This window comes from Apodemus sylvaticus, chromosome 13 (assembly GCF_947179515.1).
Source record: "Apodemus sylvaticus chromosome 13, mApoSyl1.1, whole genome shotgun sequence".
Taxonomy (NCBI): Eukaryota; Metazoa; Chordata; class Mammalia; order Rodentia; family Muridae; genus Apodemus; species Apodemus sylvaticus.
Window position 1 is genome coordinate 88,638,823 of NC_067484.1, and position 13,578 is coordinate 88,652,400.

The 13,578-nt window shown below is 45.8% G+C and overlaps 1 protein-coding gene across 1 annotated transcript in view; it reads left to right on the top strand.

Annotated features, from left to right (window-relative positions):
- The first annotated feature begins 1,072 nt into the window (after window positions 1-1,072).
- The window catches only part of Cdh2 (cadherin 2), a 220,878-nt gene continuing 208,372 nt past the window's right edge, over window positions 1,073-13,578 (top strand). Inside the window, exon 1 of the mRNA XM_052155816.1 lies at window positions 1,073-1,284. Within this exon, the coding sequence (XP_052011776.1) occupies window positions 1,225-1,284 (60 nt within the window). The 5' untranslated portion in view covers window positions 1,073-1,224. The remainder of the gene's footprint in view (window positions 1,285-13,578) is intronic.

Sequence of the window (13,578 nt, forward strand, 5' to 3'; positions counted from 1 at the left end):
GTTCCTGCGCAAGTAGTTTTATTTCCCGCAGCCCTCCACCTGCTGGGAGGCGCTCGGCGGAGCCCAGCCGCCCCTCCGGCGACCCCCGTGGGCTGCAGCAGAAGGAAAACCGAGCGCTGGGCAGGGCGGGGGCGGGCGGCTGCCGCGGATCCGGCCCGCTACCTCCGCAGCTCGGTGGCCTCCCATTGGCCGCGACGCGGGCGGGAGGCTCGGGAGGAGGGAGGCGGGAGCGAGGGCGGCGGCGGCGGGAGGGGACCGGGAGGCCCGGGCGGCGCGTGCGGCCAGGCGGGAGAGCGGCTGCAGCTCGCCCGGGTCGCGTCAGTGGAGACCCTTCGCGGTGCGCGCGAGTGGCGAGGAGCAGGCGGCCCGGGCCGAGGCGAGCGGGCGGCGAGGGGCACGGCCACCGCAGCTCTACTCCCTCCGCCCCCTCCCCCGCCGCTTCGTGATTCCCCTCCCGCGGCCGCAGCCGGAGAACAGTCTCCAAGTGGCCAGGGAACGGGGAAGGGGACGCCGCCGCCGAGGCCTGGCCGGCGGGACCGTCGCCTTTTGTGGGCGCAAGGCGCACGGCCGCGAGAGCCCTTCTTCCCCCGAGAGGCGCTCTATCCCCGGAAGCTTTGTCGCACCGCTCGGCCCCAGCGAGGACGCCCAGGGAAGGGAAAAGCGGGGGCTCGAAAGCTCGCGTGGGGGAGCTGCTGAGAGCGCCACCCGCCCAGCCACCACCTCCGTATCCTCCATCCGCTGCATCTCTGGGGCTGCTGCGCACTCCCGGCCGGAGCCCAGCCGCCTGCGCTGCGGCCCGCACACACGCACACGCGTGCACTCTCTCTCTCTCTCTCTCACACACACACACGCGCACACACACACGCACACACACAGGCACACACACACACACACACAGACACACACACTTCTCGGCGCGCACGCACGCTCGCCCGCCCGCCCTTCTCCCCGCCCCCTCCCCAGCTCCTTGATCTCCCGTCTGTTTTATTACTCCTGGTGCGAGTCCGGCAGACTCCGAGGCCCGCTATTTGTTCCCAGCTCGCTCTCATTGGCGGGGAGCGCAGAGCAGCGGAGAAGGGGGTGGGGAGGGGAGGGGAAGGGAAGGGGTGGCCACTGCCCGGAGTCGTCTCCGCGCTGCTGTTGGTGCTGCTGCCGCTGCCGCTGCCTCTGCTGCTGCCGCCGCCGCCGCCGCCTCCGGCTCCTCGCTCGGCCCTCTCCGCCTCCATGTGCCGGATAGCGGGAGCGCCGCGGACCCTGCTGCCGCTTCTAGCGGCCTTGCTTCAGGTAAGCGGAGGTCCCGGGTGGGTCGGACTGCGAGCGGGGTGGGGCGTGCGGCGCCGGGTCCCTTTGTTCCCCGCGCCGCTGCGGGGCCGGGCTGAGCACCCGGGAAGGGAGGTGCCACACCGCGCGGCCGAGAAACTGCACGGGCGTGAAGCACGGGCCGGACTCCCGGGCCGGGCTCCCTGGCCAGCTCCTCTACCGCGCCTTCTTCGGCGAGCCTCGGTCACAGGGTCTCCTTGGCTTCGCCTTTGGGTCAAGGCGAGCTCGAGGGATGTCCCCAAGCAGCAGAAGGATGAGGCAAAACTCCTAGGTTTTGTAGTTTTCTGTGCTTCTCGCTCCCTCATATTGTACTTTGATCCGATTTTTTTTGTTGTTTGTTTTGTTTTTTTCCTTCAGGGAGGGGTCGCGAGTTTGTACTAGGAATTCTCACTCTGGTGTCTTAGTTACAGGACTTGCCTCCACCCCACCCCGCTTCAGTACCCGCGCGCCTCCTGGTGCGCAGGGGCGCCGGTGTCCTATTGTCTTCATCCCAGCTCAGAGTTGCCTTCTGGCCTTTGGATTCTCTTGTCCTGGCAATATTCTATGTGGGTCCCACTTGGAAAGGGAATATGGTCCCCTGCCACAAAGAGCGTCGGCCCGCAGGCGCTTCAGCACGCCTGTGGCCCCGGATCGTTGGTTGGTACCAGACCTGAGGAGAAGTCCCAATTACTTTGCCATACACATATGCATATATATTCCTTTCTCTGTAAGGTTGCCAATGTGGGTCCTGGGGACGCAGTTGCCTAGAGCCACCCTCACTTTTCACACTCTCGGGAGAGAGCCAGAGAGCCTTTTCATTGACTGTACTTAGGGGCTTGGCGGCGGCTGGAAGCACCTGCTTGACGCTGGTCCCGAATTCTCTTGCCACTCCACGACGCGGGACCCCAGCCCAACTTTCCCGAGTCTTCCCGGCCAAGGATGTTCCTACCCTAGTCCCGGTCTTCTGCAGGTCCTATTGGCCACAGAACACAGCTTTGGATGCGACCCTTGCTCTGGGCGGGGTCTAAGCGGGGATCCCAAGTCTGTCCCCACGTGGGGTGGGGTCCGGTGGAGGCTGAGAGAGAGGGGTGTGTCCGCCCTTGCTGCGTGGCAAGAAAGCCCGCCTTGGAGTCCGGCGCACACACCCCCATCTGGAGGAGAGGGTGGCCAGCAGGGTGGTAGCCCCAAGTGTAGGCAAGGCTCGGAAGTGCCACCCTGCGAGCAGTGGGAGCGAGAAATGGGCACAGATGGTGCTCTTCACTCCCCTCTCGAATCAGGGCCTGTGCACCCAGGTCGCCGGACTGGAGAGTGCTGCGGTCACCGAGGCGGGACGGGTCTCTTTCTTCTGCCGCCCTCTAGAGGGGTGTGGGCCGCGCCCGCATCGAGCCCTGTCCATGGTGCGCGGTGCTGCAGAGTGTGGCCCTGCCCTGCTTGCCTCGCTGCTCCCAGGGTCGGGCTCACTTCCCAAGGCCCACTCCTAGGCCTCCCGGGTCCTTTGGTTCCCTTCCCCTTTCTTGGGTTTCTCCTTTTGTTCTTCTCCTGCTGGTCTTTCTCTCCCCCTTCCCCCACTCACCAGTTCTCCACCCTCCCCCCAAGGCTTTCCTGACTCTGGGATTTCAGACTATTAGACTGGACATTTTTGGCCTCTGCAGTTTTGGAGAGTGGATGGAATTCTTTCTAACTTGGAGGGGACCTGCCAGTCATTTGCTAACAAAAGTACCTCCTGTTATAAAACCGCCCTTTATTCTTTGAGCATGCACTCCTCATTCCTTCGCCTCCTGTCACTTCATTTATTGTCTCTTCTTTTTAAAATGGGCTTTTTGAAAGAGGTTAGACCGCAGGGGAAGAAGGGGAAGAGTTCTGCTTCCAGTGTTTGAAGTTAAGGGGAAGACAAGACAAACTTGAGAAACCCTGAGTATATTGTATTTTCTTTCTCCTTTTTTTTTTTTTTAACAAAAGAGATGTCATAAATCAAAAGAGCTCACTTTTCAAAGCAGGTTTTTTTTACATCACTGAAGGCTTTTGCTTCGATACCAGCTATAGATGATTATTTTGTTAATCATTCTTTCATATAAATGTAATTTGTAATCAAATATTGATCAGTGAAGCTGGGGCATGTGTTGGTTATTTAATGCATGGAGAATCTTTTGCTCTTTACTCCCTGTCTTGTCTGGGGTGAATTTTGGGTGCTTTTTTTTTCTCTCGGTAATACCGTTTATAAACATTCCGATGCATGCTCTTTCGCATTGCCTTTGTGCTGACGCCGACACGACACTGATAAGCCATCATAAAAAGGGAGGTTATAACTTTACCGTGGAGTATGCAACAGCCTCACACTCCGCTAGTTCAGTCACACTGAGGGGTTTTGAAAGGTCATTAGAGGCAGGCATTCCAGTTTTGCCTCATAGGTTTTAGGGTTAAGTGCACCGTGCGGATTGTACAACTGGGATTAGCAGTGACTTTGAGCTAAAGGTCTGCTTTGCACTCCAGAACAACAAAGATCTGTCTGCAAGGTGAACGAACGTGGCTCCTCTGCAGTCATCTGCTATTAAAAGTCTCTAGTTGCTTCCCCCTTTCCAGTGCAGAGTAAGCAGCAAGGGTTTTAGAGCAGAGAATGGGCAGGCTATTAGTGTAAAGACAGAGGAACCTTATCTTTTCAGACCAGTTACATCGCAATGACTGCTGAGAGGACCTTTGATTCCTTACAGAACAGTCTGGTTCCATGCTTCTCCTGCCTGGGTTTTATTGAGTTGTGCTTCTCTCTAGATTTATGTAATTCTGATTAATTTTACATAACAAGATAGTCACCTTCCAAGATTTCCTTTTCTCCTTCATTACAATTGAAGGTGTCAGCATTGTCTTCTTACATGAAATGAAACAGAATTTGAACATGAAACTTCAGTGGCTGAGGGGTAAAGTGTTATGCCACAAAGTTATGATTAGCATCTTTGTAAAGTGTGTAAGTAGCTTTCAGACCATTACATGGACTTATTGTTAGGGGGGTGGAAATCAATTTTACTGTTATTAGCAACCCAGTAATTAATAGATTATGAGCCTGTTTTGTTTTTCTGGTTCACAATTTAATTGCACAGCCCGTTGTTCTAATTTAAATACACTTGATTGCATTATTTAGAATCAAGGCCAGTACCTTGATGTTGGGGAACAGAAAAATCTAGAGTCTTAGTTTGATTTTATGTGGTTTCAACCCTGGTTGAAGATTTTAAAAGAACTGCATATAGTATGAATATTTCTCATCTACCTATTAGGTCCTGATTTTTGCAAAGGTTAATATTTAGCACTTAAGACGCGTAAAAACTAAGCTTTGTTTCAGGAAGTGGGAAGTCCGGGATTCAAGGATGACTTTATGTATAAAAAGGATTTCTTCTCACTGTTTGATTCTTATGTGCCCTGGTTGACTAAGTTCTTGTGAAAGTCAGACTCAGCTTGGTTTGTATGCATGTTAGACTTCGGTCATTTTGCATAACTGTGCCCTCCTTGGCATTTTCCTGGGGGCACACAGGTTCTAGTGAGGTGGTCCATTCCAAATGTACTGGGTGTGATTTGAAGATAGACTATTTCTCTCCTAAAATATTTTTGGCCATAGTTTTAAAAAGACACATGACACACATCTAGGCCTCAGTTTTCAAGCTCAGATTACGCGCGCATAGAGTATAATGTTTGCCTTTTAATGCCTTTGTGAAAGTCTGCTCTGACCTTCCAAAAGTTCAAGAGGAAATGCTTTTTCATAAGTTTTTATTTTCACAAAATCTTCCTGGAACACATTATATCAGTGACAGTATATTATACTAAACTGTCCTTGATTTTTTTATTAAAAATTTGCAATCCATAAATCTGTTGTGCCTCATTAAGGTTTGAGGTTATTAATTGTGGAATGTGGAGACTTAAAGCAACATTTAGTCTCATTTTAAAATGCTGCTGCTGCTTTTTCCTAATCCTAAGTGACTCAGATCCCATCCTGTTTTCAATGGGGAGGTTCTCAAGTTAGAGGAGTGATTTTAAGGGAAAATCAGAGCTGTTATTTAAGAAGTGGAGTGTTTATGTATACACTTCACAATTTTACCCAAGTTAACATTATTCAAATTTGTTCTTTTGGCTCAAATACAAAAAGTAATCAAGTTTAAGAACTGCTCAGATTTGGCAGGGGATTTTATCAACCATTTAAAAATATGATAGATTTGGAATTTGGATTTGTTTGAATAAGTATTTTATATCTGTCATCAGAACATCTAGAACCTAAGTATTTTCCAAGTAAAGAACTATGAGTTGAAATATAATTTGCACCAAGTTATCGTCTGTAATGTGTTTTTCTACTAGAACTTTACTTTTGCTTTAAGTTTTTGGAAGAATATATCTGTTCATTTGAACAAAAACAGAGCATTCTATTAACTAAGTTAACATTGTACATTTTAACTAACCCCAATTTTACTGGAGAAGAGGTATGCATAGATTAATATCCTGATAAGAGTTATATCGTATAATACAAAATTGATGACTTTTAAGTAGGCAGAAAAGGTCAATTCAGAAACTGAGATCTTTTGAAAGATAGGGGTTTTTAAATGATCATTTGTATTTTAACAGACTTTTTAAAGGGAAAGTTTAAATTAGACATACGTCTTTATTTTTTTCCCTTTTTCTTTTTAGAAATTGAGGAATTTCTTTAGTCTTTTAGGAATTTTTAAACATACATTTATTTATTGTGTATTATTTATTTATTTGCATTGGTGTCTTGCCTGCATGCATGTCTGTGTGAGGGTGTCGGATCCCCTGAACTGGAGCTGCAGAAAGTCGAGAGCTTTCAAATGAGTGCTGGGAATTGAACCCTGGTCCCCTGGAGGAACCGCCAGTGCTCTTAATCACAGAGCCATCTCTTCAGTCCCCCTGCTCAGTTTCTTGTTTCTTGTCAGTTATTCTTTACTGTTCGTGATTCTTTCTTAAGTTGTCTTTTGGATACATGTACAACACTCTTAAGTCCTTAGTCCTTGGGTTGTGTATGTGTGTATACACACATAGAGATACTGACATATAGATGTATGTATATGTCCAAGCATATATAGAAGGGTGTTTCCTTCTGCGTTAAGTGCAGTTTGACATCAAGTGACAGTGAGTAATCGATTTATTACTTTGTATAGCTACTGATTTGCAGCATCATGAGTCTGTGCTATGCACACACAAGGTACTGGTGTAGTGTCAGAGGCCAGAGCTTGTGTGGAGATCAGGAGGCCTGGGAATCGGATGTGCTACAGATAGTCTACTCACTAAGCTACTGTGATCTCATTTACCTCATCACTACTGTCCTAGTGCTTGCTGGGCTCATTGGTTGCTAAGGACATTTTACCTCAACACTACTGTCCTGGGCCTGGTTGGGTTAATTGACTGCTAAGAACTTTTCCACTTCTGTGATTCTTGGAATTGCTGAAAAAAAAAATACTTCAACCATGCTTCATTTTTAATTGCTTTGGAATAACTTTAATTTTAAACCTAAGTGTAAAAAACTCCGAAGATACTCAGAGATACATGGGATTTTTGAGGATTCACTACTGACTGGCTTATCCTACAAGATTGCTTAGTGGGTATTCACGCTTCCTGTTCTTGCCTTTTAAACTTGAATGTCTTATACTGACTGTGCTACTTTAAAGCTAGAAGTGAACTCTTTATGAGAACGAAATAGGCTTAAAGGAAAATATGACTAATATTACAGAGATTATTTGTATGTCCCCATTTGATTTGAAAGAACAGTTTGCATGAAAACCATGGAATTGAATGATAGCTTTAGCATTAGAAACACCACCACCCTTTGACTAGAAAGCGCTCAAGTTATTTTTTTTCAGATTATTTCTGTATTCAAGACATACACACAATGTATATGGTGCTTGAAGGTAGTTATTGAAGCACTGTTTATTAGAAATGACTGGATTATAACTTAGTTGCTTAATATCCCTCAGTAAGTAATAGTTTAATAATTTGTGGTGTAATATACAGACAGACTTGAGATATCCTACTGTGTGGAACAAAACATTTTAGTTTTACATCTTTGGAATTGTTAAAGTAGTCCAAAGTCTTAGAATAGCTACAGAAGATGCTGTCAAAATAATCAGTGGGGTTGCAGTCTTCTGAGGATCAAGTGGATAATAAGATGGCATAGGATAGAAAACTAAGCAGGGTGTAAGTAAATTGAAGTTGACCTAAACTTGTGATAGAGAATTCACGCAACATGAAACCACACCCAGTGGGTCCAAGGGATGACTGTCAGGATGACGGAGAGCTTATGCAGGTTAGTTTTTGTCAGTTTGTCACAAATGAGTCTCCTGGGAACCCAGCACCCACTTGTGCAACCTTCTCCATCTGACTAGGGCCGCCTCTGTGAGGGGAGTTCTCGATTAGTGATTGATGTGGGAGAGGGAACCCCGTCCACGCTGTACAGTGCTACCTGAGTCCTGGATTGTCCTTACAAAGAGAACTGAGCCAGCCAGGAGGAGCAAGCCAGTCTGCAGCGTTCTCCCTGACCTCGACTTCAGTTCCTGCTTCCAGGTTCCTGCCTGGAAATCCTGCCCTGACTTCCCTTATGAGATGGAAGTAAAAGCCAAATAAGTCCTTTACTTCTCAGATTGGTTTTGCTCAGTGCTTTATCAGAGCAATGGGAAGAAACTGGCACAGGGCTAAATTGAACACCCATGTTGACCTCAAGGGAGGACCGTGTTGTGCCTGGGAGGTTACTGTGCCAGAACCATTGGGATATTTCTTATATTGCCCTGACTGCTCGAATAGTAAGTATTCACCTGTTTTGTTGGTGGAGGTGGACCCTAAAGTGAGGTGGGAATCTGAAGGCATTAGATTCCCTACAACTGTAGTTACTGACAATTGTGAGCCACCCCGTGGGTGCTGGCTATCAAACCACGGTCGTCTGGAAGAGCAGCTCCTGCTATGAACTGCTGAGCCCTCTATCCAGCTTTCTGTGTTCTCCCTACGTGTGCTTGGAAAGGAGAGACAGAAGGTTGGAGGGATAGAAAGAAAAGAAAGAGAGGCGACTTCTTAGTGTGCTTACCTGCTCCTGTGGACTGAAACTATCATTTTAACACTGTCCTGTTAAATGATTTAAAATGATTATTAGACTGTTTAAACCACACATCCCTCATGTTCCCCACCCCCCATTCCCACCTCCTCTCCTCATAAGTTCTGTAGTGTTTTGATGAATTAAGGGATCACTTCCAAGAGAAAGTAAGTTGAAAGATTTTATACTTTGAAATATAATTCCAGAAATTTTGGAACAAGCATTTTCTACCAATGATTTCTTTTCATTGTTAAGCTAAATTTTGATTTTTTTTTCCAGCTTCCTTCCGTTGCCCCAAGTTTTGTGCAGGTTTACTTCTTGTTTTGCCCGTGTTTACTTTTTTCGATTGTGATGGGAGTTGTTACAATTGTCATCAGACTTTTCTCCCACGCTTACAGCTTTCAGGTGTTTCCTAGTGTGCTTCACTTTAGAAAGGACAGTAAATTGCTCTAATATGCCAGAGGAGCTCACAGACCGTAGGAAATCAGTGACACATGTTTATATAGTTGATTTGAAAAGTCTTTTTTAAAAAATTTCATATAATAGCAAAAAGTGTACTTAAAATCGTTAAAATTTAGAAATGTTTATTTCACAAGTCTGGGATAATTGTGTGAAATATTTATGTAACCCTGCAGGATAGGTGATACTATTCTCCTTTTAGAGGTAAACTCAGGTAAGAATGAGTGCTTTTCAGAACCCGAATTAAAACTATGTCTATTGAAGAAGGGTGAACTTGACTCAGGCTGGGCCCCCTTTTAAAGAATATTGAGAATGAATATCACATTAGAGCATTTCACTTCTAATGTATGGGATTGATTTTTTTCCTATATTTAATTCGTACAAGTGTACATGGGTGAGTGCACTCACGAGTGCATTAGTGCATGTATGTGGCAGGCAGGCAGGGACCACATGGGTACAACCACGTGGGCGCCTGCGCATCAGGCATGCAGATATGCATGGAGGCTGGAGGGCCATATCAGCTATCTTCTTCAGGGATTCTACACTGTATTATTAATTTCTTGAGATACGGACTGCCATTAATTCTAGAGCTTGCTGATTTGGCTAGTCTGCCTATCCTCCAAGCCCCCAAGGCCACCGTGACTCCCTCTACGACCCTAGGATTGTGTAGAAACAGCACATGATCTTCTTGGGGTTCTGGGGAAACCCAACACAGCTCTGCATCTTTGAATGACAAGCACGTTATTGACTGAGTCATCTTCCCAGATTATACTCTCTATTTAATCTTAGCCTTAAATATTTTGCTCTTCTTTGGCATTTGAAGCCAAAATGTGATGCTTAATTAAGATTTTCATTCTTTTTATATATAGTTTCCTGTAGTAGGAAGAGACCTTAGCCAAGTGTCTCATCAGTTATAAAAAGGGTTTTTTTTGGTTGTTGCTATTCAACAAATAAGATGTTAACAAATACATAAAACATGTTTTTTGAGCCAACCTTGGAACTTAATATAATTTTTCAAAGCCCTGAAAAAAGACATTTTTGTCTTTCCCCCATATCTTTTCATTGTGACCTTAAATCCAAGATATACCATAACCTAAATTTTGAGAATGTTTTCATTGCAATGGATTGCTTTCCATGTATGAATATTTTAATTACTTTCATCTCTCACAAATGAAGTTATTTGGAAATCTGTAAGACACACACACACACATACATACACACACACATGCATACATGCACACACACATGCATACATGCACACACACATGCATACATGCACACACACACACACACACATACATGCACACACACACACACACACGCATACATGCACACACACATGCATACATGCACACACACATGCATACATGCACACACACACACGCATACATGCACACACACACACACGCATACATGCACACACACACACACATACATGCACACACATACACACACGCATACATGCACATGCACACACACACACACACACTCACGCACACATATATATACATGTACACTCTGCTCAATCAGTGGTCCTACACCTTCCTAGTGCTGAAACCTTTACTACAGTTCCTCATGTTGTGGCAACCCCCAACCATAAAATTATTTGTTGCCACTTCATAACTGTAAATTTTTACTGTTATGAACCATAATATAAATAGCTGATAGGCAGGATGTGGGGTATGTGAGCCTGTGGGAGTCTTGAGCCACGGTTGAGAAACACTGTCAGTCTTCCTGGATGGTGTCCTGGTTTAGGGGACCCTGGATGGAGACCCAGTTCCCCAGTAGCAGCAACTGTACTAGTGGTGCAACCGTAGCAGACCCTCCAGTTCCCATAGTGGGCAGTGGCAGCTGGCTGCCGAATGAGAAACAGCACAGACACTCTTAGCTCTGCCTTGTACCCTTTAGAGCATGTGGTTCTGCTCCCGTTTCTGTCTGTTATTAACTTGGACTCAGTAGGTCTATGCCATAGCCCAAGTCATCCGTGTATTTTTATTATTTACATTTATAGCAGCCACAGAAGTACAAAAGACTCACAGAAATAGCTGTAGAAATAGGTTAAGGGTGGTAAAAATGGATCGTGGACGACAGTGGATTGCATTTAACCTTTGTGGCGTCCGTCCACTAAACACCTTTTGTGGATCTACCATGTGGATCTCTGTGTCTGTCATCCTGGTAAATCAGGCACGGATGCTGTCGTGGAATACTGTGACTTAGCATCTCTGCTTGCTCTTCTTAAAAGGAATATAGAACCGAAGAACTACCCTTTGGAGAGCAACATGTCCTGCAGAAGCAGATCCTAATCTTTTTAGTGATGCTTCCTAATATCTTCTCCACCAGCTTACCAGTGACCCACTTTCCACACGGCCCTCTGCCCAGTTTTCACGTTCAGTTTTAATTTGAGAAAAGCTTACACAGAGCGCTTTGTTGTGTCTTACACTGTTCCTTTTCAGCCGTCAGGAGGGTACTTGGGTGGACTTTACCCTCTGGTGTTTGTGGAACTGTGTTTAAAGAGTTGAGTTGACAATGAAAACTGTACCACTCCCAGCCCCTACCACTTCCCACCTGTCCTCCCCTCTAGCCTAGCTACTCCCTGAGACCTCACATTCAGAAGGCGACTTACACAATTATGTCTCTTTTGTTTGATTGGTTTTGGTCAGGAGGATAACTACATTAGTTTTCCTTTTAAGGGTGCAGACTTGAATTTGAATGTGTGAGTGTAATGTGTGCAGCTGTGCCTGTGTATGGCACCCAGAGGGCAGCCTCAGCTGCTGTCACTCGGGTGCTCTATATCTTGTTTTTTGAGACAGGGTTTCTCATTGGCCTTCAGCTGATGAAGTGTTCAGAAGCTGGCCGGAGAATCCCAGGGCCATCTCATCCCCACCTGCACCCTCCCAGCCCCATGCACTTCACATACCCAGCTTTCGTAACTAAGTTCTGGATATCAGATGTAGGCCCCTATACTTAGTCAGCAAACACTTTACTGTCTGAGCTATCTTCCCAGCCCTGTAATTGATTTTACTGCATTAAAAAGACTGCTCAGCTGGCCAGTAGTGGTATATGCCTTTAAGTCCAGGGCTTGGGAGGCAGAGGCAGGCAAATCTCTGAGTTCCATGACAGTCAGGGGTACATGGAGAAGTCTGTCTTAAAACAAAACAAAAAGAAACAACAACTATCCCCCCAAAACTCAGCCACCACAAAAGTGCTCTTCTAACCATAAAAGTAACTATTCACATACAGTGTTTGTGCATTTCTGTCTTCTCTGCTAGGTAAGGAAGAGCTTTGCAGAAAGACCATTGCTTTGATTTACAGTTAATCCCTATGGAGAGGAAGCCATGATTGGGTTTATGGAATTGTTTGTTTAGCAGCCTTCTTGATGGATCTGTATTTTAAAGGGGGCCAGTGGCATATTTAAGTGTGAGTAAAATGGAATACTCAACAGATGGCTTATAAAAGTTTAGGTGGAAAATGATGGCGTTTTGGAAAATGTTGAGTTTGTCTTTAGTGATTTACTTACATTGATAATGAATATTTTCAAGAGTTCTTTATCTTCCTAAACCTTGAGACACTTGGTAATTAAAATATATACACATATAAATATGTATATCTTTGGCTGGTGTGTCAAGATATGCAGTGAGAACTCTTGTCAATGTCACAGTATCATACTATACCAGAGCTTATATTCAAGTGTAATGTGAAGTAATGTGGCTTGTGCTATTTTTCCAAGATTTACATATACATTCACGTTTACATATATATCATTCATAAAACATACATATGCATGATAATGTATTTCTCTTCATTTGTTGAATCCTCTGGGTAGAAATGCTTCCTTTATTAAATATAACCTTACACTGAGTTGGGTGCTTTGAGTGCTGTTGTGGTTTAGTGGCTAAGAACGATCACTCTACATAAGCAACTGGAGCAGGCACAGTTGATCTGTGGCTCCATCACTGAAGGGAGAGGCTCCTTGTCCCCCCCCTACAGGACCTCTGTCCTTAGCCCATAAAGGAGGGTGTGAGCCCTCCCCACTTCCTTGAAGAAATGTTGAAAAGGCAAATCTTGTGTGGGTAACCATAGTGACAGACAGTAAGTGAGCACAGAGGCACTCTCACATCCAGAAGGCACTTGCTCAGCGTTCCTCTTTAGTCTCCGCTCTCATATTCTTCCCTCAGCCTCGCCCCTTTTATCCTGTCCCCTACGCCTTGGTGAGGAGAGGGATGTGGCACAGATGTCACCTTTAAGGTCTAGCACTCCAAGTCACTTGTTTTGTGAAGTTTGACTAGTTTTGAGTCTGGCTTTATCCATGCCGAAAAGAAAATTTTCTGAGGAGCGCTGAGACTGAGCTGATCTGTGGGTAAAGATAAGTATTTAAAGAATTTTGATATCATTTCCTTTAGCAAAACAGTAATAGTAGGTTCTATCACAGGGAGGTCTTTCTGACCTTGGGTTACTGGCCAGGTTTACAGAACTAGGCCTGAGTTGTCTTTTACAAATTCAGCCTTAAGTACAGCCAGAAAGCTGTTGGTTTCCCCCACTGCTACAGTGCAAGTCGTCATCCCAGCACGCCAGGATGGTCACCGTTTGTAGCTGGAAGGTTTCACAGTTGGATAAGGCTTCCAATGACGTTTTTTGCTTCCAATCCAATGAAAGCTGGCCAGCAAAGGGAGAGTGCTGGGTCATTTCTCACTCCAGTTCTCCATCTGTAACCACAGTGTATTCTGTGTCTTCAGTAATGGGGTTAAACTTAA